At 34.4% G+C, this 26,501-nt stretch overlaps 6 protein-coding genes across 10 annotated transcripts in view; 1 reads left to right on the plus strand and 5 right to left on the minus strand.

The window, feature by feature from the left end:
* LOC105169426 (glutelin type-B 2) lies at positions 1,078-2,907 on the minus strand. The gene is made up of 3 exons (XM_011089818.2): positions 2,635-2,907; positions 1,450-2,155; positions 1,078-1,337 (listed from the first exon to the last, which is right to left on the minus strand). Exons 1-3 carry the CDS (start codon positions 2,831-2,833, stop codon positions 1,211-1,213), a joined length of 1,032 nt encoding a protein of 343 aa, XP_011088120.1. The 5' UTR covers positions 2,834-2,907; the 3' UTR covers positions 1,078-1,210.
* On the minus strand, positions 5,968-12,165 carry LOC105169427 (glutelin type-B 2-like). Its single transcript, XM_011089819.2, has 3 exons — positions 11,947-12,165; positions 6,304-7,033; positions 5,968-6,163 (listed from the first exon to the last, which is right to left on the minus strand). Exons 1-3 carry the CDS (start codon positions 12,143-12,145, stop codon positions 6,043-6,045), a joined length of 1,050 nt encoding a protein of 349 aa, XP_011088121.2. The 5' UTR covers positions 12,146-12,165; the 3' UTR covers positions 5,968-6,042.
* On the minus strand, positions 15,555-16,916 carry LOC105169141 (probable 3-hydroxyisobutyrate dehydrogenase-like 3, mitochondrial). Its single transcript, XM_011089445.2, has one exon. The coding sequence runs from the start codon at positions 16,834-16,836 to the stop codon at positions 15,931-15,933; it is 906 nt and encodes a 301-aa protein (XP_011087747.1). The 5' UTR covers positions 16,837-16,916; the 3' UTR covers positions 15,555-15,930.
* Positions 18,800-20,025, minus strand: LOC105169142 (probable 3-hydroxyisobutyrate dehydrogenase-like 3, mitochondrial). The gene has a single exon (XM_011089446.2). The coding sequence runs from the start codon at positions 19,964-19,966 to the stop codon at positions 19,052-19,054; it is 915 nt and encodes a 304-aa protein (XP_011087748.1). The 5' UTR covers positions 19,967-20,025; the 3' UTR covers positions 18,800-19,051.
* Positions 20,448-22,284, plus strand: LOC105169145 (3-ketoacyl-CoA synthase 7). The gene has a single exon (XM_011089451.2). The coding sequence runs from the start codon at positions 20,812-20,814 to the stop codon at positions 22,198-22,200; it is 1,389 nt and encodes a 462-aa protein (XP_011087753.1). The 5' UTR covers positions 20,448-20,811; the 3' UTR covers positions 22,201-22,284.
* Positions 21,827-26,501, minus strand: part of LOC105169143 (pentatricopeptide repeat-containing protein At1g10910, chloroplastic) — a 10,395-nt gene continuing 5,720 nt past the window's right edge. Inside the window, exons 6-11 of one of the 5 annotated variants that reach the window (XM_020696439.1) lie at positions 25,289-25,466; positions 24,286-24,605; positions 23,367-23,543; positions 23,151-23,279; positions 22,479-22,731; positions 21,827-22,017 (exon numbers count right to left, since the gene is read on the minus strand). In XM_020696439.1, the coding sequence (XP_020552098.1) occupies positions 22,501-22,731; positions 23,151-23,279; positions 23,367-23,543; positions 24,286-24,605; positions 25,289-25,466 (1,035 nt within the window). In that variant the 3' untranslated portion in view covers positions 21,827-22,017; positions 22,479-22,500. Of the gene's footprint in view, positions 22,127-22,478; positions 22,732-23,150; positions 23,280-23,366; positions 23,544-24,285; positions 24,606-25,288; positions 25,467-26,501 lie in introns of all 5 variants that reach the window. The other 4 variants (XM_020696441.1, XM_011089447.2, XM_020696442.1 and 1 more) reach the window with 4 other exon arrangements.

Below are 26,501 nucleotides of genomic sequence, written 5' to 3' on the forward strand. Positions count from 1 at the left end.
TAGTTTGTCTCTTGCAAACTTCAATAACCTATTGGTCAACTATTCATCGTCATAGATTTTAGGGATAATTACACTATCATTTTTTTAATTTTATATGTAAATTTTGTAGTTTAAAAAATTATATTTTGTACCTCTTATGTTTATTTTCATTTAATAAATAAATTAATTAGTAAGTTAAAATTTATTAAATTTACTGATATTAAGATAAAAAATAATTTTCCGTATGATCTGCCAAAAAAAAACATTGAAATTCGGTCAAATTTTTTTTTTTTGATCTGTAATAAGTTAGTAATAAATTAATCGATAGTAGATATTGAATTTCATTCAATTGCTTTGCGAATATTAATAAATTTCATAAATTTTGATCAACGACGATCTATTTATTGAATAGAAAGAAACATAAAAAATATTAAGTATAATTTTTCAAATCATAAAAAATTTACGTGTAATTATTCCTATATTTTAATATTATATATTTTTTATGATATGAAATAATTAATATAGAACTAGCGGCCTGACGTATATTATATCCGTGTTTGTGTGCATATTCTATATTTTTATTAAATAATATAAATAAAAAAAAAGACGTGTAGGTGGATTGACTCATCAATTTCATTGGAGTATGATTGACTGAGATAAGAGATTTCAGATTTTTAATAATATTTTTTTATTTATTTGAATAATTTTAAATATTTACTTCTTTATTTTGAATTATATTTTTATAAAATACTGATGGATTTTAAAGACTTTTAATATAAATTATTTGAAATACTTTCGTAAATCAATTTCACTTTCTTTTTAATAGAAATGTAACTTTTGGTTACGTTAATATTTATGAATTTGAATTTGGGAGAAGAATTTGGAAAAAAAAAATTCAAATAACTTCGTATCAAAAGAATTTAAAATCCATCAGTATTCAGAAAAATATAAATCAGAAATAGATTTGAAGGATCTCAAATGCTTTGAATTTAAAATGATCCAAATAAATTCGGATAATTTATTGTTAGAAATTTGAAATCCTAAATTTAAAAAATCCATAAATTCAAATAAATTAAGCTTTTTTAAGAGAATAATCTATGATTCAATTATGACATCTTATTTTTATTACAGGAATAAACAATTATTGCAGATGCAGACACCCACAAGAGGTGTGCACCTCCTCCTCCTTACATAATACAATTTATATTCCCTAAAAGGAATTGTTATCGTCTTATAAATCCATCTTCGACTTGAACAATTCTACCAACTCTGGAGATACATTCAATGCAGCTTGAAGGACAGATGAAGATAAAGCTTTCCAAGCCGAATCTTTCCCACCCAATTGCCCTACTACCGGCCTGCAACCAAAAGCATCAAATCACTATTGAGTGCGTAAAACTCAATCATTTATTGGTCAAAAAAAATTTGTTTTTTCTTACGGTCGTTCTTTAGATTATATCCTAAACTTACCTCGAAGATGTGGAAACACAAAAGAGTTCCATTCCTTGTTCACCGGCTAATTGAGTTGCCACGAAGAGCTTGGGCACCACAAATGCTTCATCTTCTTGCACGTCAGCGTCCAAGACTCGAGTGCCATTAAGGCCCATGATTTGAACCCGACCACTACCTCTTAAAACATAAATGATTTGAGACCCATTTGCACTATAAGATGGGTTCAGTACAGTGTTGGGCTCGAGCCTCACCAAACTGGCACTAAGCCCAATTTTGTCGAGCAAAGGGAAATTTTCAGCAGTTATATTAGCATAATTAACTCCAGAAGAAATTAAACCATCCAAATTGAAAACGTATTCCCTAGTTTCGCAATTGGATTGATTAGGCATATTTATTTCTTTACCAACCTTGACAAGGAATGGGTTAGTTTGGCTGCTCATAAGAATGTTTGCTTCCGATTCTTTTAGGTGAAATATTTTAGTAATAAATTCGGGGGAAAAGGCTGCTAGAACACCTATGGGTCCAGTCAGGAAAAAGTAGTCGGATTGGCCAGGGTTGAGGGATTGGCTACGCTCGCCTAGAAATATTATAGTGAAATCAGAATCTCCACCGTTGAACCACCAGGAAATAGTTCCTATATTCATCGGAAAGGCGTCTCCTTTCTTGATTATCAAGACTTTTTCTTGCGGATCATTTGGGGAGATAAGTCCAACTGTGCATGTACCTGTATTATAAACTTATTAGTGATTATTGAATTTAAAAAGACTGAATAATGACAAATATTTGTGGAAATTAATTTTGAAATGTCTTAGCTTTTTGTAAAATTTTACACACATTTATTAAAAACGACAACATCATTACACCGACACTCACTCCAAAAGATCCACTGAAAATAAAAAAATAATTATTACATACAATATTATTTGTACCTAATATTATCCATCACAAATTACATACAAATGTTGTCACAGCTTGCAATGTTCTTTAACCGTCGCACTCCGTCTCAATAAACTAGTAATTTTTATAGTGCCAACTAATTTATAAGATTTTAATAATTTTGATCATATTCATTATAAAATTATCATAACTAACAACATCTTATGAAAATAATAATAATAATATTATTTTATCCTATAAACGCAATATATATATATATATATGTATGTATTAACACATAGTTGTACAAACATAGCCAGCACAAACCTTGGGCAACATAACCGATATTGAAAGTGTCGGAGTAGTGCGGCGGAGAAAAGCCGCGCGGATGCAAAACAAGTTTCCCGGCGGCGAGCTTCCCCTGGGGAATCGCCGGAGATTGGGGCCCTGTCCCAGGGTAGTATCCGCCGGCTTCGCCTTCATACACGGAGGCGTCCGCCGTTTGGGAAGATGAATTAGACTCCATCAAGTTATGCACTGCGTACGTACGTAGAATGTATGCTGAGAGTTGCACAAGAAGCTATAATTGGATGATGTGTGTGTTTCAAAAACCGGCTCAGCCTCTGCCTCTATATATAATAATACATGGATATTTTTTTTTTTAATTTTTTTAAATATATATACATATGTATTAATTGACTACGGTATCAAAAATTATAACAAGTTATTGAGAGAAAAAAAGAAGAAACAGTCGTAAAAGGTGAGAAGAGAGAAAAGTACAAAGTTAATAAAATAATTTAGAAAGAAAAAGGAAAAATTAGAGATGAAATAGAAGGAAAAAATGGATAATTATAACATCATTCTCTCTGCTCATATTTAGTATAGTTACACGTAAATTTTTTATAGTTTGTGAAATTATATAAACTGATGTTTGTTTTCATTCAATAAAAATACCCATTTATTAGTCAAAATTAACTAAATTTGCTGATATTTAAAAAAAAAATTATATTTACGTACAATTGACTTATTGCAAATAAAATAAATATTTTCTGACTAAGTTATTATTACAAGCGTAAAGATGTACCTAATAACATATACTAACATGTGGAGATGTATCCGGGTAGTATGGGAAGAAAGATTTTATTTAATTTGCAATAAATCAAAATTAAATCAATCCGGAGTAATTTGAATTTTTTCTTTAAATTTTTTTGCTAATATCAGTAAATTCGGCAGATTCCGACTAACGAAGAAAGTATTTGTTGAAAGAAGTAAACATTGGGATACTATGTGTAATTTTTCAAACCATAAAAGATCTACCTCTAACTACACCAAATCTCATGAGAAAATGCTACAACTATCCCTGGTGTAAATACACAATAGACATGTAGAAATTATTATAACAATAAGATTAAATTACATTGACACCCTCCGAAATTTTTACACAAAATGTACATCAGTTGTGTTTGTATAAAATTTTGCCATGAAATATAAGATGTAGTTGTCAGAAGATGCACTTGTAATTTTTTAAACAATAAAAAATATTTATATAATTAAATATAATCTCATATCTATCAATATAAAAAAATAAAAATACCAAGATGTGCATAGTTGGAATTCAAATATTTTGTCAAATCAAAAGTCTAGAGACTTGTTCAAGACCAGAGCTGCTTGACCTTTGACTATATGTTGGTTGTCAACTAAAAATGTCACCGCTGCATTCTTTGAACCCATGATATTTTTTCAATGCAAAAAGTATAGAGCAAAATATATATTTTTTTAATGAAGATAGAAATGCATAATTATGTCGTTTTAATAAGGAATAATTACACTTTCTTTCTCTGAGGTTTTATGTAATTATACGTAAAAATATTGTTGTTTGAAAAATTACATTTAGTACTCATAAGGTTTGCTTCCGTCTAATAAATAAGTCATTTCGTTAGTTAAAATTCACTGCATTTGTTGATATTAAGAAAACAAATAAAATACATTTGATTAACTTATTATTGATTTATTGCAGGTCAAAAAAATACTTTTATGGTCAAATTACCTCATACATCTTCACACGTTAATGCATGTGAGGAGTAATTTAGTTGAAAAAGATGATTTGATTTTCAATAAGTCAATAATAAGTCAGTTGAAGATAAATATCAGATTTTATTCAGTTTTTCTTTTTTTTTTTTTGTTAATATTAGCATATTTGGCGAGGTTTAAATAAACGAGAAATTTATTTGTTAGATGGAAGCAAACATCATATGTGTTAGATATATTTTTTCCAATCATAGAGTTTACGTATAATTATCCCTTTTAATAATAACTTCAAAATAAGGACCATTTCTTGCCTTTGACGTTTTCCTTGTAATATCAATTCAACATATTTACAAATAATAAAATTCATTAAAATAATAAATTGTTATTTAATGGTGATTAGTTGATGCAACAACTCCTATAATAAAAATATTTTTTCAATGGAAATAGAAATACAAACTTTTGTCAATTAATATTATTCTTAAATCAATTTATTTACTAATTCTTTTAATTTTTTTAAAAAAATTAAAATTTTTATATTTATCCATTCAAATATTATTGTCTCGATCTGCCATATTGACGTTGGATTCACTTAAATTAATAATTTTCTTGAGTGGAGTGATAATTACATAAATATAGTTAAGTTGGTAATTATAATATAATATAATTTACAAAAAAATATACTATGTTTTTGCTACATATATTCCCTGGGCCATACTCCATATATATATATATATATATATATTAATTACTCGTGACAGCACGTCGTTTTAATGCATATAATAAATAATTTTTTAAAATTTAAAATTTATTATAAATAAAAATAAAATATATTAATTAAAAAACATAATTAATATCAAATTCAAAAAAAAAATACATAAATTAATTATCTTGTTAATTAAATAATATTTTTAAAAAATTAATAGTATCAAAATTGTCGCTTTGTGTCTATAACACATCGAACGACAAATATTAAGTTCAATTAATCCCACCTAGATACTTATAATAGTTTATGATTTATTACTTTACATATTTAATTAGTCTATGATAAATTGATATATATACTGAATATTAAAGTCGATTGGTCAATTTCTTATATTTATATTTATATGAATGGTTTTGTTCAACTTCTAATTGAATTGAAAAAATCAAAAACAGTGTGCGTTTGTTACTTGAAAACTTCAAAAACCTATTTTGGTCAGCATAGAATTTGAAATTATCTACTTTGGATGGATTTAATTTGATTATTTCGTCTCCCAACTCCATAATTCGATTTAATTTATATTAATCAATTGTCATGATACGTCGTCATCCATGTGTGAATTTAAAATACATTATAAAAAAAAGTAAAATATGTTATTGGCAGTTAAATTAACGTACAATTTAAAAAGTTGACTGAATTAATTATCTTATCAATTGAAATGTATTTTTCGGATCAAAAAAATTGATACATATATATGTATTGAATTGATTGATTTAAATTTGAAATGCTTATTATTGGAGGAATTTGAACTTCATTAACACAATAATAGATAGTTGAAATTCAGAGTTGAATAATTTAAAATTATTTAAATTTATAATTATCCAAATTATATATTGTAGACAACTCATATACAAAAAAAATACACACACACATACATGAGGTGTTCACCTCCTAACAAATACCATACTCAAATACATAATATAGGTTGTATTCCTCAAAAGGAATTGTTATATCTTCGACTTGAAAAGTTTCGCCAACTCTGGAGATACATTCAATGCAGCTTGAAGAACAGGTAAAGATAAAGCTTTCCAAGCTGATTTGTTCCCAGCCAACTGCCCTTGTATCGGCCTGCAAGCACAAGAATCAAATGCCTAGCATTTTCAATTTTAATTCATTTCTTCATTATGAAAATTACTCTCGAGTACCTGAAACTCTTTATTTCAACTATTTATTGGTTAGGGAAAAAAGAAATTATATTTTGAACTTACCTTGGAGATGTGAAAACACAAAAATATTCCATTCCATGTTCACCAGCTAATTGAGTTGCCGCAAAGAACTTGGGCACCACAAGTGCATGATCTTTTTGCACACGAGCATCCAACACTTGGTTGCCATTAAGGCCCACGATTTGAATCCGACCACTGCCTTTCGTAACATAAATAATTTGATGTGATCCATCTGTACTGTAATACGGATCCAATACAGAATTGGGCTCGAGCCTCACCAGACTGGCACTAAGCCCTATTTTGTCAAGAAAAGGGAAATTCTTCGCAGTTAGTTCAGCGTGATTAACTCCAGACGTCGATCCATTAACACCAGAAGAGATTAAATCATCAAAATAAAAGACATAGTCTTTAGTTTCGCAATTGGATTGGCGGGGCATATTTATTTCTTCGCCAATCTTGACAAGCAATGCGTTAGTTTGACTGTTCGCAAGCTTTTTTGAATCCGATTCGTTCAAACAATATATTTTACTAATAAGTTCGGTGGAGAATCCCGCTAGAGCACCAAGGGATCCTGTCTGGAAAAAGTAGTCGAACTGGCCTGGATTGTAGGATTGGCTGCTCTCCCCTAAGAATATTATGGTAATATCAGAATCTCCACCATTAAACCACCAGGAAATAGCTCCCATCGACACTGGAATGACGCCTCCTTGGTTGATTATTAGGATTTTCTCTTGTGGGTCATTTGGGAATATAAGTCCAACTGTGCATGTACCTAAGTAATAAGCCGATTAGTTATAATTACACTTAGAAGGCAAAATAATAGCAAAGATTACCTTTTTATTTTTCTTTTTTTTTTCGATTTTTAAGAAGAGTATTTGAATTGGTTTAGCATGCAAAGGTATATTAGGAATTTGTACTTGTACTTTCCTTTAGAATGACAACTATTTATTAATGAGATTTTGATCTGATCGATGGTTAAGACTAAAGCTAACTTTTATTAATATGTACTTACTTTATTATAATTTATTATTTCATTATCATTCGTGATTTAAATATTATTTAGGGATATACTAAAGATTAGTTGATATTTTGAGATTAAATATAATTATCGCTATATTTATCAAGTGATTAACATACAATATTAAATAAAAAATTGTATAATTAATTAAGTTTGACTAAATTGAATTTGAATTTTTGGTCAATTATTTCTCCGTCGTATGTAAATCTTATTTACTGACTATTGGAAGAGTGGACCATCTTACGTACCTCGGCGTTAAAGTATATCATATGTGGTATACTTAAATATGTGTGTAGAATTAATTTAAAATTATCAAGACTCCCTTCTTAATAAGAATTTGAAAGATTTAATAATAAGATAATTTACATATGAAAATACTAAAATCTTATAAGTTCATTTAGTTAAAGATTAAAAAATAATACATTGTCATTTTTATCTTAATTCTTAAATTCTAACAAGTTATTTTAGTTTTAAGACGAATAATTAGGGCCGTCGGGCATTCATCACTCTCTTGCTTTGGCGTTGTGTGTTTAGGCTAACCCTCGCTGTTACGAGGTTGAGGAGCTATTTAGATCCTGGTCCGAGTTTAATTAAATTCCAGTGATTTCTTATAATTTGGTGGGCTCAGACTCAATAGATACGGAACTTCAAACACTGTCTATAAAGAAAAGCAAGTCTAAAGCACTAAGGTAGACCAGTTTACTCTAGACTATTTAAATGAAAATATAAGTTAATATTTTATAAAATATTTTAAAGTTTGGAAATTTTTTTAAAAAATAATCTTATAAAATTCAAAATAAAATATTAGAAGGTGTTAGATAAAATGGCCCAAAAACCCGAGGCCCACTCACACCAAGCCCACTACCTAGAGGCCCCTACCCGGTACCCGACCCGCTCCACCAAATCTGACCCGGTTTGACTATATATATACTCTCTCCCTATCAAACCCTAATCAACTCTCTCTCTCTCCTCACGCGGGTTCCGCCGCTTTCTCCTTCTTCTCTCTCAAACCGAAAATGACCGTCGTGTCTCTCTATCCTCTCCGGTTCCGGCGGTTTCCAAGAGCCAACCTAATGGCTCTCAAGAAACCGCCTAACGAACTAGATCCCCGGAGGTTCTGTTTGGGGTCCATCCAATGTGCCAACTCATGGGGGTAATCGGTATTTCCTCTCTATAATTGATAACTATTCTCGGAAAGTGTTTGTGTTTTTAATGAAACATAAATTAGAAGCTTTTGACAAGTTTGAAAAATGGAAAACTCTTGTTGAAAATCAAACCAGTAAGAAACTAAAATCTCTTAGGACTGATAATGGCTTAGAATTCTGTAATAGACAGTTTTTCGAAATGTGTGATAAGTATGGAATAAGAAGGCATAAGACTAACCCACACACCCCCCAGCAAAATGGGGTAGCTGAACGCATGAACCGTACCCTGCTTGAAAAGGTTAGGTGCCTACTGATTAGCTCTGGTTTGTCTAAAATATTTTGGGGAGAAGCTGTCTTAACTGCTGCACATTTAATAAATTTGTCTCCTTCTGTGCCATTGTCTGGAAAAGTTCCTAAACTTATGTGGAATGGTAAATTGCCTGATCTATCTTACTTACGTGTGTTTGGATGTTCTGCTTTTGTTCATCAGAATGTTGATAAACTTAAACCTAGATCCCTCAAATGCATTTTTATTGGTTATCCTGAAGGGGTGAAAGGGTATAGATTATGGGTAAGGAGTCAACCTGGTTTTAAAGTCTTAATTAGTAGAGACGTCACTTTCAACGAAAATGAAATGCCATGCTTAGAACAGACTAAACCCATAGAAAAAGAAATCACTTTCAACAAAGTTGATATAGAGGATAACCAAGAAGGGGAGGGATTAGAAAACAACCAAGAACAAAATTCAGAAAACCTTGAAAACTTAGGAGATATAAATCCTGTTAATAACCCTCTAGATAATTACCAACTTGCTAGAGATAGGGATAGAAGACAAACTAGGATACCCTCAAAACCTAAGGACTTCCATACCAGCCTTAATACTGAGTTAGGGGAACCTTCTAGTGTTGAAGAAGCCCTAAAATCCGAAAAATGGCTTATTGCTATGAAAGAAGAAATGAAATCTTTAATTGATAACAAAACGTGGGTTCTTGTTCCAAAACCAAAAGATGCCTCCATTGTAGACTGCAAATGGTTATTCAAGATAAAACAGGAAATTCCCATAAAATACAAGGCTAGACTAGTTGCTAAGGGATTTACACAAAAAGAAGGCATAGACTATAATGAAATTTTCTCACCTGTTGTGAAATATACTACAGTCCGTATTATACTTGCTCTTACTGCTTATTATGACTGGGAATTAAAACAAATGGATGTCAAAACTGCCTTCTTGTATGGAGACTTGGATGAAAATATTTACATGACACAACCTTTTGGTTTTTCTGATAAGTCTAAACCTGATCATGTGTGTTTGCTGAAAAAATCCTTATATGGTCTTAAACAATCCCCTCGTCAATGGAACAAAAAATTCGATGTATTCATGTTATCTCTAAATTTCTCTAGGAGTAACCATGATCATTGTCTCTATTTCCAAAATGTAAATGATGCCCCTATCTTCTTAGTTTTATATGTTGATGATATGTTAATTGCTAGCCCAAGTTTAGAACTCATTTATGTGTTACAAAAAGATTTATGCAATGCTTTTGAAATGAAAGACCTTGGTAATGCAAAACAGATTCTTGGCATAAACATTATCAGGGACAGAAAAACTTCCTCTATTCTTTTGAACCAGAAAACTTATCTCTTGTCCGTTCTTAAAAAGTTTGCTATGGAAAATTCTAAACCCACTGCTGTTCCTTTGGCTGCCCATTTTCAACTTAGTAAAAATCAATGCCCCCAATCTGAAAGTGAAATACAAAAAATGAGCAAGATCCCCTACTCTAATGTAATTGGCTCTATTATGTTCCTTATGGTATGTACTAGACCGGATGTTGCCTATGCCATTAGCTGTTTGAGTAGATACATGTCAAATCCTGGCACCCCTCATTGGGAAGCATTAAAATGGTTACTTAGATACTTGCGTGGATCTGAAAAGGTTGGTATTAAATTTTCTAAACATTTTGCTCATGCACACCTCATTGGTTATGTAGATTCAAATTATGCTAATGATAGGGACAGTCGTAAATCCACCACTTCCTACATGTTTACATTTTGCAATTCATGCATTAGTTGGAAATCCCAACTTCAACATATTGTTGCTTTATCAACGACAGAAGCTGAATACATTGCTATAGCAGAGGCTTTTAAAGAAGCATTATGGCTTAGTGGTCTTCTTAATGAAATTGGTTTCTTAAAGGAAAAACCTGTGATCTTCTCTGATAGTCAATCAGCAATTCAGCTATGTAAAAACCATGTTTTTCATGATAGAACGAAACACATAGATGTTAGGTATCATTTCATTCGTGACATTGTGGGAAAAAATGAGATAAGGTTAGAAAAGATCAGCTCAGACGAAAATCCTGCAGACATGGGTACTAAGTGCTTGCCTATAGAAAAATTCTGTAAGTGCTTAAAAATACTCTTGTTAAATCCTGACTGATACCTCTGTGTTTGTTTAGTGTTGTTTATATTGCAGGTACAACCATGGAGTATTTATTGACAATGATGAGAAAACCAGATCCATAAACCCCTGACCTATACCATTGGGTATTTGGTCCAAGGTGGGGTATGTTAAATAAAATGGCCCAAAAACCCGAGGCCCACTCACACCAAGCCCACTACCTGGAGGCCCCTACCCGGTACCCGACCCGCTCCACCAAATCTGACCCGGTTTGACTATATATATACTCTCTCCCTATCAAACCCTAATCAACTCTCTCTCTCTCCTCACGCGGGTTCCGCCGCTTTCTCCTTCTTCTCTCTCAAACCGAAAATGACCGTTGTGTCTCTCTATCCTCTCCGGTTCCGGCGGTTTCCAAGAGCCAACCTAATGGCTCTCAAGAAACCGCCTAACGAACTAGATCCCCGGAGGTTCTAGCCTATAAATGCGGAGGTTCCATTCCCCCCCCTCACTCGGCCGAAAAGAAATCTGTTTTCTTCTTGTACTCTTCGTGATATTCTCTGTGAGAGGTTTCCTTTGTGGTGAGTGGTAGTGTTCGATCTGTGTGATCGGGGTCTGTTGGGTGCCGTGAGTGGTGGTGCAACCATAGTGTTCGCCGTGTGTGTTGGGTGCGGTATTTTGTGATCGTGTCCCTTTTGAGATTGGATCTGGCTCTATCTCCTGAGCCACATTCAAACAGTACTGTCTTTTTGTTCGATTCTTTTGTTCTTACTGTAATATTCATTTCTGTAATATTTTTGGTGTATTCGGCCTATAATATTGAGGAGTTTCGTACTCCATCCCTATGTAATAGTTGATAGGATATTTTGGAAGGAAATACCACTGGAGGGTTTTCGCCCTACAGAAGGTTATAAGTTTCAAATTCTCTCTTACAATTTTAACAAGTTTCATCCATCTTTTTCATATTACCATTTTAACAGTACATAATATTTTGGCCCCACTTGCCAAATCAACGACTAATAACTATTTACAGAGCCGTAATTAATTATTACGATAAATAGTTATAACAAAAAATCATATTTTTGTCAAACACGGAGTTGTACAGGCATATAGAGAGCACGAACCTTGGACAACATAACCAATCTTGTAAGCGGCTGCATAGTGAGGCAGAGCAAAGGTGCGGGGACGCAAAACAAGCTTTCCAGCGGCGAGGCTGGCGTGGAGAATGGCCGGAGATTTGGCGGGCGTCCAAGCGTAGTATCCGCCTTCTTCGCCTTCATACACGGTGCTGTCCGCGACTTGGGGAGATAAATCCAACTCCATCAACTCTCTATGTATAAGTGGATGCCGGATGTGTATGTGGAAAAACCCTCTACTCACTGCCCCTATTTATAAATATAATACAACAATTTATCCTTTTTTTTTTTAATCTAAAAGAAAAGGAAAAACTATTGAAGAAAGAGAGTACGTAGAGTTGCCAAACCCATCAAATTATCTTTATTTATTGGAGGCTATACGTACTCGAATAGTTTAATTTGTGTGGGCGTGTATAATTAATTTAAAATTTTAAAAATATATCCTTTATATTAAATAATATTAATAATTATTGAAAGAAGCACCGAATGTAGAGAGGAGACAGACAAGTAAAGAAGTTGTATAAAATCATAAATTCGATATATATTTTTTATCTCTAAAGTACGTGACCTACACTGTCCTAAAGTCTATATAAAAAGTAACGATATTTGCCGGTAACATTGAATATGATATTTAGGATGTGAAAGGCTTTTATGATTTAGCCCCTCTAAAATATATTTATTAGAATCATTCTCTAAAAACAATTTGAATTATGGTAACTCTTTTATTGATTAGTATAAAAACTTGAAACTCTATAAACTCACAACCCTCGCATTATTAATTATCTCAAGATTTACATATTTTTAATGATTTATGTTATATATATATATATATACGAATATTTATACATATTTGCAGACAGTGAGCTTCTAAACATTTCTATATTATATAATCTATAATAACATGACAAATATTAATATTATTTTTTAAATAATTTTTTTAATAAAAATTAAAAATAACTAGAAAAAGGGGCAAGTGGGCAAGAGTATTTTTGCCCCATCAACACTAAATACAACTCAGATATATTTGAAAGGTGCAAATTAATTTAACTCTAATTTTTTTTTAAAAAGAATGAGATATATTTTTAGTAAGGGCGATGAACTATTATTAATTGAAATAAATTGATTACAATCATTACTGTCAGATGACAAAATCATACTCCGACCAATAATATCAAATAAACTAAATGTAACCAATACCTACTATTACAGTAAAATCAACACCTCTTATTCAGTAGAAACAACATCCTATGCATAAAGTGGAGTTCGAACTCACGGCCTCTAAGATTATGGGACTTTAACTTCGTCAATTGAGTTAGTCTTGATTGACACATCATATTATATATATATATATATATATACATACATACAGTACTGTTAAGTGTGAGAAGCATAGAGCTTTTGTATTTGGAAAAACTGAGACTTCTAATTGAATTAAAATAATAATAAGAAAACAATGTTAATTAAGAGGGCTAACAAAAGAAAATCAAGTAAACATGATTTAAGAAGTGACATTTATGTCTTATGAAGAAAAAAATTAAGGTACGATATTACCCCTGGAGAAGCTCGTAATTACCAAAGTCTGTAACTAAAGTCTTCTAGTTGTATTTTGCAACTGAAAAAAGTGACTCCAAACCTTTTAATTGAATTTACACTAACTTGTCTCTTTTCTAATACAAATATAGTAGACACATTTCTTTAAAGGAGGATCAAAGCAGATTCCTAATATATCTTGAGATTCGAATCTTATCATCTATCTTTTTCGCACACATATTTGTTACATATATTCCTAGTGAACAACGATATTTGTGTAAGGGCACGTGTGGAATATGTGATGTTAAATTTTGAATTATTTTTAGACAATACATAGATGGAGATTGGAGAGAGAGAATGAGATGGTGAGAGCGCGAGGGTTTGGAGCCAGCTGGGAATGACAACAAGCAAAGATAGAAATTAGGGCGAGTTTTATTAAATTACATATTTATTTGTAAATTTTTTTAGAAAAACGCAACTTTGATATGATATGCAGTAGTAGTACCTCACTGAATCTTTCAGTGGTAAAAATGATAGTTGTATGATTTCTTTTAGGATTAAACGCAATTTTGATCCTCTAATTATATTTATATCTCATTTTAGTCCTTTCATTTTTAGGGTTTCAAAATGATTCTCTATCTTCTTTAATTGCTCAATTTTGGTCCTTCGTTCGCCGAAATTTCTCTAAACTTATTGAAAAATTCCACCTGGATCTGACATGGCATTTTAAATTGAGGAAATTAATATTATTGGCTATTTGGTGCTGACTTGAAAATATATTCAATTTTTCTTTAAAAAAAATTTCAAGATGGCATTAGTGGCCATGTGGCATTAAATTACATTATTATACACATTAGATTTATTATAAATATATTAATTAAATATCGAATACAAAAAACTGTATACGAAAGTTTTAAAATTAGAGTAGTTAATATAAATAATATTTCATCATTATATATTTTAAAAATAAAAATATTTTTTAAATATTTTTAGATATAAAAAATTAAAATATTTGTATTTATTTAAAAAAAATAACTCACTTTTTTCTCTTTTTAGTTTTTTTGTGTGTATATATACATAATCACATATATATATTTTTCAAAAAAATTATATATATATATAGGCATCCACGGTCGCCGTCGCTAATGAGGCGCGGTTGGCCGTGGCTGCCCAATTTGTAATGTATGTTTATATATAATATAATTGTGTATATAATGTATTTATATATATAGTTTTGGACATATAAAAAAAAAATTCCCCAATATAATATGACAATTAATGCCATGTCATATTTTTTCTAATTAAAGTTATGTAATTGCCATATCATGTATAATTAATCAATAATGTTAATTCTCTTAATTTAAACGCCACGTCAGATCCAGGTGGCATTTTCCTACAAATTTAGAAAAATTTTGATGAACAGAGGACTAAAGTTAAGCAATTAAAAAAAGTTAGAAGCCTGTTTTAAAACTTTAAAAAATTAAAGGACTAAAATGAAAAATTTGTATAATTAAAGGACCAAAATTGTCTTTAATCAATTTCTTTTAAGTACATACTTAAATTAAATGTACATAGAACATGAATGACGAAATATAAAATGCAATATAATTCTTTTTTATGATAAAAGATCTGAACTGTCCATTATCATAGTACGGTACACATGTGCCGTTATTATAGAGGCTGTTGCTACCTCGGAAGGAAAAACGAAAAAGAGAATACACTACAGAAGCTGTTGTAATTATACGATAAAAATTGGCGTCGGCCTCAGCTGACATACATAAAAACATGCCGACATTATTTGGATTCAGATGATGTAATGTGCATTCCATTATTGAGATAGCAACCGCTATTTTTGAATCCTAATGGGTTGCATGTAATTTTTGACTTCTCAGAAGGCTTTATTTATTTAAATTAACTTGCTGGAATTCCTAAAAATTGGTAAATTTATAATTACAATTACCCCCATTTTCACATTTCTAAAACCCTGAGAAGTGTATAAGTAGAAAGATATCCTTTAATGTTTTAATAAAAAGTATTCTTAGAAATATATAAAAACACGTATGAAATACTGAGAAGAAATGATTGCACTCAAACTATTTCTGTAAATTCAAAATAGGAAAGCTCTAAATCCAATTGATGGCTTCAGATGAACTACAAACCAGCAAATAATGAAACCACATTGTCACACAAAAGAGCAAGAAAAACTCAATATTCCCTCACTGGACATTCAACTAAACCACATTAACCTTCCATGCTGTTGATTCTCTTAGCAGAAGCCTTATATCCCAAATTCCATCTAAGAGAGAACATATTCAAGTAGAAAACCAAAATCAAACACATCAACTGCCAAAATGAACAACAAACAGAATCGGTGGCGAAACCATCAAACATGGAACCACATTGTGCATGAAAGAGCAACACAACTGCTTAATCTCTACCCCATTAACCCCCCATGCCATTCATTCTCTCGATCACCGTTATAACTCCCTGCGTCCCAAACTTCCCGTCCCCATTCGCCACCATCCCAGAAAACAACTGCTTAGACAATGCAGCTCCAGGCAACACCAGTACCTCCTCCTCCAAATCCACCCCCATTCCCAAATCCTTCACCATATACTCCGCAAAACCCCCAGGCCTATAATCCCTACCAATCATCCTCTTCCCAAACAATTCCATCACCATGGACCCAGCCGCCCCTCCTCTCACCGCCTCCAAGAACTTATCCTTATCTAATCCCGCCTTCTCCCCAAACACCAATCCTTCACTCAATCCCACCAAACTCCCCCCTACAACAATCTGATTAGCTATTTTACAACTCTGTCCCTTTCCAGCACTCCCCATATAATTCACTTTCCCTAATATATCAAACAAGGGCTTCAACCACTGCACCACCTCAGCATCCCCACCCGCGAAAATTGCCAATTTACCATCTCTAGCCCCTAAATCGCCCCCGGATACGGGTGCGTCGATGGAATAACAGCTTTTCTCAAGGGCAGAATCGTAAATTTGCCTGGCTAGTGCCGGGTGGCTACTGGTATGGTCGATGATGACGGTTTTGGGACTGAGGGACGGAAGAAGTGTGTCGAGAACGAGGGCTCGGACATCCGAGGGGTGGCCAATCATGGTGAAAATGACATCGCTGGTGGCAGCGAGTTCCGCCGGAGAGGAGGCGAGAGTGGCGCCAGTGGAGAGGAGGGAGGTGGCTTTAGATGGGGTGCGGGCATAGATGGAAAGGGAGTAGCCGGCGGAGATGAAGCGGGAGGCCATGGCGCCACCCATGACGCCGATGCCTATCCATCCTATGCGGGTATGGGTAGGGGCTATGGGCGCTGGGTAATGCCCACCCATTTCTTACTGCTGATGCTCTGAACCAGAAGCAGCTTAGATCGGCTTCTTAGGTCTACTTAGGGAGAGTACACAAGTACTTTTCCATGTCCCTTTTAGTTTTTTACTACAAAAATGAAAATTAAATAAAATGATATCATTAACTACTTATAATATTTTTATAAATAATTGATAAATTATTTATAAAATAATTAAGTCATTGAGATTTTATACAATTACATATAAATTCTCTATAATTTAAAAGTTTACATAATATTTATTTCCGTCTAACAAATAAGAACAAAAATCACACAAATATTTTGTAATTAAACTTAACGCGAATAAGTTGCTATGTTATTTGAATTCTGAGAGGTCTTTATTTAATAAAATTAAGGCTAAATTATAGCTACCTCATTTTAAGTTTGGCATAATAATGAATACCTCTTCATTGGTTAAAAAATAAAAAATATCGCCCTCAAATAAAAAATAATTATATATCACTAAATGGTGAAATTAAGTTTACTATTTTACTCTTATTGAAATATTTAAAAATATTTAAAGAATTTGAGGATGGATAAAATAAATAATCAATAGAAAATATTAATCCATAAAATTATCTATGAAAATTATTAAAAAATATATAAAATTTTAATTTATAATTCAAAATAGCATTTTGATCAGCTCACCACAAAAATTGAATGAAATCTTAATAAAAGCTAACAAAATAAACTCATTCGTTACACGGACTTTAACATCAAAAGTCTATTTGTAATTTTTCAAACACTACAAACGTATTTATAATTATTCTAAGTCTTACGCGGAGGTAATTATAATTCACCCTAAAATTAACTTAATGTGTCCTACTTGCAATTTTAAATGGGAAATTCATCGACACTCCCAAGTTTATTCTAATTATAAATACATTCCGAGTAGATTATAAATTACAATTCACCCCATTTGTCGTTTCTAAAACCTTACAACACCTGTATGAGAAGTGTGCAAGTATAAAAATATCAAGAATCTTTACAGCACAAAAAATTAAGAATTAGCACCCGACATAAATCATCGTATAATAGTTCACCCAAACAAATCCTGACTCTTATTTCCATTATCTCTAATCAGTTCGCTCTCATCAGTGATTGAAACGCCTTCCCATATGGAAAAGAAACACAGCATGGTAGCAGAGATAGGGGAGATCCGACAAGTCCTTTGCACAAGATATCAATCTACATCAGAGCGCACCGAGTGGAATGCACCTTATTTCCATATTCAAGAATGTGAAGAATGATTCACTTATTGCACCTAAAAGTATTTCTGTAAATTCCAAATTGGACATGCAACACTATAACCCACAACAACAACAAGCTATAAGTCCAATTGAGGGCTTCGGATAAACTTGACTAAACTCAATATGGAACAAATTGCCACATAAAAGAGCAAGGAAAGCTCAACATTCCATCACCGGACATTGAAACAACACCAAAACCAAAACCACATTAACCTTCCATTCTATCTATATCTTAGACAACATATTCAAGTAGACCATCAAAATTATACCAAATTCAAACACCAACACCAGTTTTTGTTGCATCTAGTACATTATAAGACCTACATATAGTCACCCCCCTTCACAAAGTGAAAACATTTTAAGTGCAATCCTCGATCCACAAATGCTGCTTAAAGCCAACAGAATAAGAGAATTAGAATTCTTTTTCACCAAAAAGGTTAGCCGTGATTTGAGACGGAAAGCTTTTGGCAATCTAACAAGTCCTCACAAGAAATAATCCCAAATGAATAAAACCCCCACCAGAACAAGATGACAAGAAAATGACCTACCATATGGCAGTGGGAGTGTTCTCAAAATTTGGAAAGAGGACATGCAAGATCATCATGGACAACAAAAACAAGATACAAATTTCAAATCATAGCTTCACCATGTACCTACATACACTAGGAACCAGCAACAAACACAAACATGGAACCACAATGCAGAATCAAAGAACAAGACAATTACTATTTCATAATCAAGATGACAAGAAATGATTCACTAGAATATACAGGAAGTGTCTCATTAACTTTGGGGAAGCCGGTATGCGTGAGCATCACGAATAACCAAAATGAGCAACAAACAGAATCAGTGGCTTCACCATGTAACCATAGACTAGAAACGAGCAAGCAAACTCAAACACAACCACATCGTACATGAAAGAGCAAGACAACTGCTTAACCTCTACCCTATTCACCCCCCCATTCCATTCATTCTCTCAATCACCGTTATAACACCCTGCGCCCCAGACTTCCCGTCCCCATTCGCCACCATTGCAGAAAACAACTGCTTAGACAGTGCAGCTCCTGGAAACACCACTACCTCCTCCTCCCCTTCTTCCAAATCTACTCCTATCCCCAAATCCTTCACCATATACTCCGCAAAACCTCCAGGCCTAAAATCCCTACTAATCATCCTCTTCCCAAACAATTCCATAACCATGGACCCAGCCGCACCCCCTCTCACCGCCTCCAAGAACTTATCCTTATCTAATCCCGCCTTCTCCGCAAACACCAATCCTTCACTCAATCCCAAAAAACTCCCCACTAGTGCCATCTGATTAGCTATCTTACAACTTTGTCCCTTGCCAGCATTCCCCATATAATTCACTTTCCCCAATATATCAAACAAGGGCTTTAACCACTGCACCACCTCAGCATCCCCAGCCGCGAAAATTGCCAATTTACCATCTCTAGCCCCTATATCTCCCCCAGATACGGGGGCATCGACGGAATAACAGTGTTTCTCAAGGGCGGAAGCGTAAACTTGCCTGGCTAGTGCCGGGTGGCTAGTGGTATGGTCGATGATGACGGTGTTGGGACTGAAGGACGGAAGAAGTGTGTCGAGGACGAGGGTTCGGACGTCAGAAGGATGGCCGATCATGGTGAAAACGACGTCGCTGGTGGCAGCGAGTTCCGCCGGGGAGGAGGCGAGAGTGGCGCCGATGGAGACTAGGGAGGTGGCTTTAGATGGGGTGCGGGCATAGATGGAAAGGGAGTAGCCGGCGGAGATGAAGCGGGAGGCCATGGCGCCACCCATGACGCCGATGCCTATCCATCCTATGCGGGTATGGGTAGGGGCTATGGGCGCTGGGTAATGACCACCCATTTCGGACTGGTACTCTGAACCGAAGCAGCTTAAGACCAGCTTCTAGGGAGAGTAAACTAGTACTTTAGTTTTTTATTATAAAAAAGAAATAATATATATTTTTCATTAAATATCAAAATTAAATAATTTTTAACTGCTTATAATATTTTTATAAATAATTTCGTACGTAATCTCTATTTATATTTTAATTCTAAATTCTACTTCCCACTACTTATTGCAAAAATTCTCCACTTGTATTGTTATTTTAAATTTATAAATATTTCTCTAAAAGTGCAAATTCTTATAAGAAATCCCTTAAGAGGTTCACAAGCTATTTCCTGCCTCCAATATTCAACAAATCAATCTTAATAAATTTAATTTGAGTAAATCTATCTAACCATTTTTCTAATTTAGAGGAACTTCAATACTTACCACACAAAAGAAAATCACAAGAACGTAACTATTATACAAATTGGCACCTTCTATTTCAAATCATATTGCATCTTACTATTTTATTTAGTATATATATAAGACACATTGTACAATCATTTTAAAGACAAATAAATAACATAATATAACATGTATATCAAATGAAAAAGTAGAAGATATAATAGAATTTGGAATCGAAAATCCAATTTATACATATAGTCCCCATGGGGCAACCAAGGAGAATATGCATTGGCATGATAAGCGGAGGAGGGTACTCAAGCATTTGCTTGCTTGACGCAAACTTTTACCAGAAAGGAACCCAATCTGCATGCTAATAAGGTCCAACATGCAATATTCATGATCAGGAACGGAGTCCCACTCCCCCATCAAAGTCAACCACATATTAAATAAGAAGAGGCTCCCCGATAAGGGGTATAATGCCAACAATCATGGTGGATGCTACTCAGAACACCTGCCTCACCGACTCCACCAAAGTTATTGATAGCTATCTCCCCTTTCCTTATTCTCAACTCTTACTGCCTCTTGCTTTATTCTTGATTGTTTACTTCTTTTCTTCCAAATCCCATTCTGTTTACCTGATCGACTTCTCTTGCTATCTACCGCCGGCCCATCTTCGCGTCTCGACTGCCAAGTTTATCGAACATTTTGAAATATGTGGTATTCATGAGAGGGAGGCCATCGATTTCCAGGCTAAAGTGGGTGAAAGGTCGGGTATCGGGTCCGAGGCTTGCCTCCCTCTTTCGGTGCATCAAATTCCACCTGATAAATCTCTCAGCCGGACCCGAGAAGAAACAGAAACCATTCTTTTTGCAGTGGTAGAAGATCTCCTCAGTAAACATAACGTAAATCCCAAGAACATTGATATACTCGTAACCAACTGCAGCATATTCTGCCCCACACCGTCCATTGCAGCTATGATCATAAACAAGTTTGGACTCAGAAGCAATGTCAAGAGTGTGAGCCTAAGTGGAATGGGGTGCAGTGCTGGGCTAGTGGCCGTTGGTTTAGCCAAAGACTTGCTGAGAGTCCATCGGAACTCATTGGCTCTGGTTCTCAGCATGGAAGCAGTAACTCCGAGTGGTTATAGGGGTCGAAACAAGTCCATGCTTTTAGCCAACGCATTGTTCCGAATGGGAGGGGTCGCTGTGTTACTGTCGAACAAGAAGCAGGACAAACTGAAAGCGAAATACAGACTACGATATCTCTTCAGAACACACATGGGTTCGGATGATCAATCTTACCAGTCTGTTTTCGAACAAAGTGATGATGCTGGGGAAGTTGGAGTTTCACTGTCAAGATCCCTTATACATGTCGCAGGACATGCCCTGAAAAAAAATATAACAGAGTTAGGCCCGTATGTTTTACCAATTTCTGAGCAGCTCCTCTATGGACGGTCAATCATTCGTAGCAAGATTTGCAGTTCAACAATAAAGAAGGAAATATACATACCGAACTTCAAGAAGGCGTTAGAGCATTTCTGCATACATGCGGGTGGAAGAGCAGTCATTGATGCTGTGGAGGAGAGGCTGAGACTGAATAAAGAAGATGTCGAAGCATCCAGGATGACTCTTCATAGATTTGGGAATACTTCTTCCTCTTCTGTCTGGTATGAATTAAGCTATCTGGAGGCAAAAGGCAGGATCAAGAAACGCGATAGGGTGTGGCAAATTGCATTTGGCAGTGGCTTCAAATGCAATAGTGCAGTTTGGGAATGCATTTCAGAACTTGATTCTAGTACAAGAAACGCATGGTCAGATGATATACATTTGTACCCTGTTATGGTACCAGATGTTGCTGATCACTAATGTTACTGTAGATAACTGTCATTACATATTTCTCATGCAACATTTAATTTTCTATAGATGCTATATCTACTTGGTCATTACTTCTGGAGTGCAGTGGAAGACCATGATATACACTGGCTTCAAATTTCCAAGATATGTTTACAGGAAGTATGCCACTAGCAGATAATTTTTTTTCCAGCACTGGAAAGAAATGGGATCATAGGTCATCCACAAAATAAAATATTGTCCCTCATTAAAATATGGGGTCTTGAAGAATGTGAGGGAGAGATGTTGAATACCTGATGCTCTGAAAGCTCATGTTCATTTCTTTCTCCCCTCACGTGATTTATTTGACTTCAACACTGCATGATGCTTAGACAATAACTCTGCAGTAGAATGGTCTCCAAACAAGTGGGAGTTCTTGAAGATCAAATTCCTTGTAGATGAATCAACATGATAGCCTTGACCAGGCATCCACTGTAGCAAATGAAGAAACAGTTCTTTCTTTTCAGGTTGCTCAACGTAACGAGAAACAGCCATGTGAAAGATGTCCTGAAAGAGAGAACGTAACAAATGGCTGAAATTTGAATCTACAGAAAAGCGAAAAGGTGATCTAAGATTTCAAATTCTTCCGTGTTTCAGAACTAACATATTGTTCCATGGAGCTAAGGTCCAAATATGGAAGAAACAAGTGTTTCCAAACAGACAACACCTAGACAAGACAGCTGCTGTTTCTAACTCCAAATCCAGAATGTGGTTGAAGTATGATATTTGCAAAGATCAACAATATAAACCATACATACTATCAGAATCAAAACCCAAACATAATAAAGGCTTCATGAGAATATTTAACGCATAATCATGTGAGCGGGTGGAGGCAAAGACACACGTAACAGACCCTGAAGCATGTGGATTACATTTAGTACTGAAAACAATATATGCTGATGGAATCTCAAAACTTAAACGATTACCAGATCAATCTTGTAGCCAGAACTGTGGATAGACTTGAGCACATCATTTACTAGGTTTATATTGCCCTTTCGCATAAAGGAGGTAGCAAACTTCTTAATAGCAGTCTGAGAGATCAAATGTGCATTGTCCTGAAGAAGTCGAGTGGTTAGAAATATATATACATATATATCGAACAACCACCAATAATCCAGTGAAGCTTGTCATATAATTCGTACCTTGACCACTACGTATGCATCTTTAAGAAGCCCACCTGCAAGTAAAATATGTAAAATCTTCTCGTGAAGGGCCTTGTTAATTGTCCTCTTGCTATATCTCAACATACTGTACACTGAAAATGCTTCTGAATGGGAACCAGTTTTGCCAAGATGATTAATCAAAGAGACAGCGAGACCCTGCATAAGGGAAACCTGTAAGAAACTGTCGGGCCAGATTCACTGAGTTTGTACTTGATTTAACATGTACGCATCCAGTAACCACATTTGAGTAACTTTCAGCTTCCAATCACATACTGTTTTGCCATGAGCAGTATTATAGATAATTACAGTCATCCAAAGGGCTAACAACCTCAACCTAGAGGGCAAGAAGAATTCACGGAAACATAACAGGAAAAAAGATGACAAGAAAAGTTGATGTTGGAAAGATTCATATGACCACAAACTGAACCAAAAAAGTCAATGTTGAGCATTTAGAAGATCCACCTAAGATTGCAGTTGCTAAAGATCATGCCCCCAGATAATTCATCTCCTAATATGACCACTTGAATAATTGCATTCTCGACTCTTAGTTTACCATGGCTAGACTTGAATCATGATTTCTCTCAACCAAACAGAACAGAGGAATGAAATTCTATTTAGCTTCAGTGTCAAGTTGAAAGGATAAAGAGCATGTAGTTGCACGAATTATTGGAGAAAACTTGTTGCATACAATTTCAATTCCTAAATACATAACAAGTATTTGAACTTTTTCCCAGTCCATAAAGTAAATGACGACAACCATCTAACACCTTAGCTTCTTTTACTGTTAAATATATTTTATAGAAAATCACGAGGAAGTTCTGAAAACCTATGAAGCCAAGTATCAGGTTTAGGAAAGTGTGCATCTTCATGCATAAACTTGTACATTCCAACTATTTACCTCCTCAGGCTGGTGACCTTTCCTGTGCATGTCCGCCATTGTCTGATAGGCAAGTAAATACAACTGCTCCTTGCAGAAATATTTTATTAAGATATGAAAGGTATTCCAATCAGGACTAATTGCCGACTCATCCATTTTCTTCATCAGCTTCATCACATTCTCCATTTCTCCTGATCTACAATAGGCACCAAGCATCGAGTTCAAAATGACCACATCATACTTGTCATACTTGATCTCAAATTCACAAGCCAACTGCTTTGCTTCTTCAATGAGCCCACCACGGCAGAGGGCTGAAATCATAATACTGTAGGAGTAACCATCTACACATGTTTTCAGCAAAGAATGTAATTAGAACGACAAGTAACTTTAAGACTGAGGTTCAGATATAAAAAATTAAGTAAAGAAATGCACACCAAGTGGGATGCTCCACAAATTCAAAATAAAAGAAATACAAGATACTAACGAAGAATACAAATCTTGATTAGATCAATTGGGTGGAACTGAGCTCATTTCCAGACATACATTGTTGCACAGAGTTTTGAATACATCCTAGCCCAGTGCTCAATATCAGAATTTCAGTATTGCCAAATAGAATTTTCAAGCCTCAAACTAGTGTGATAGCAACCTTCAAGTTTGCACCCCACTACATTGTCCCAAACATACATTGTTGCACACAATTTTGAATACATCCTAGGCCACTGCTCACTATCAGAAATTCAGTATTGCCAAATTGAATTTTCAAGCATCAAACTACTGTAATAGCAACCTTCAAGTTTTCACCCCACTACTAGGGTTAATGTCACTGCGCAAGACATCATATATCAATAATCATGATGCATATAATGCATGCAACCCAAAACCCATATGAAACAAAGGTCCAACCAAAAGTAAAATCCAAAGTAATACCTTGCTCAGATTGCTACTAAATTTCTATGAGTAAACAACATGCAAGCACTGTGCGGTTAGATCCCAGTAGAACACTTGATTTTCCAACTAGACGTACCATTTTTCACTTCTTTTTGCCTCATTTCGTCAAAAACTGATTTGGCTTCCATAAGTTTCCCCGACTTTACAAGGCCATCCATCAGTAAACAGTATGGCATCTGCAGGAAACAAGGATTTGATAAGCCGTGAAGAGCTGCAGAAATACTTGCACGTTGACTGGAGAGCCATAAATAAACCTTTATTATACAAAAATATTAAAATGTTAGCTAGAAATAAACAATCGCACTGCATGAACAAAATGCGTAACATCATGACATAGGTTGGAATAAGCACAACCTTCTAGACCTTTTCTCCCTCCCAAATGCTAATAAATGGCTCATATCTTTCCCCTAATTTGATTAAATTGAAAGACGAGAATATCACAAAGAAACAAAGGCCCTGTATTTCTATTTAAAACTTTTCCAGTGTTGCAATTCAGTTGTCTCCTTTTGAGTCAGGGTAGAACTGCATCTCCACTTTCTAGTGGAAAACTTTGCGACATGGTGTGTAACATCTTCAATTTTAAACTAGCATGACAGGAAAAATTTTACTTTCCCTGAAAAACATCTCTTGCAACCGGCCTCATCATTCCTTCGACATCCACCGCTCGCAAAAGTATGCAAAGAACACAGCACTGTGAGCCACGACGACATCTCATACCGCCAACTAGGTCCCATGTCCAGCAATAAATAACAAGAACATAGGCATTCGACTGCAGGGGATTGAGGCAGATTCATTTCTTTTTCCCATGCAAATGCCCGGGAGTAGGTTTATAGCCTAGTTGTGATTTATGAGTTTGCTTCACAGGTTTAGGTGAAAGGTAGAAGTCGATTTGCCTCTTTGTCTTTTCTGATACTTCCTAGTAATATGAAGTTTTATATTTCTTTTATATAATTTTTGGCTGTTCAGTTCTATTTGTTTATATTTGAGAAGTGGATTACTTCCAGTAGTAAGATGTCTTTGGTGGGGACAACAATCAACATTAGAGGCCAGGTTTCTGAAAGAATTAGGGGAGAGAGGATGAAGTAGATGAATTGGTTTTAACATGAAAATATGAAAGCACCAAAGCATAATTCTAATTAGAAAGAAAGTGTCAAGCAACGGTGCATCCATTTACCATGGAGGGAGCAATAAGCATAGGGAGATCAAACAAACTCTCTAGGCTTAGCTAAGAGTCCCAACTCACTCATTGTGCAATTTCCTTACATTTAGTTTTCCTCTTCCAGTAATTT

This window comes from Sesamum indicum, linkage group LG8, assembly GCF_000512975.1.
Source record: "Sesamum indicum cultivar Zhongzhi No. 13 linkage group LG8, S_indicum_v1.0, whole genome shotgun sequence".
Taxonomy (NCBI): Eukaryota; Viridiplantae; Streptophyta; class Magnoliopsida; order Lamiales; family Pedaliaceae; genus Sesamum; species Sesamum indicum.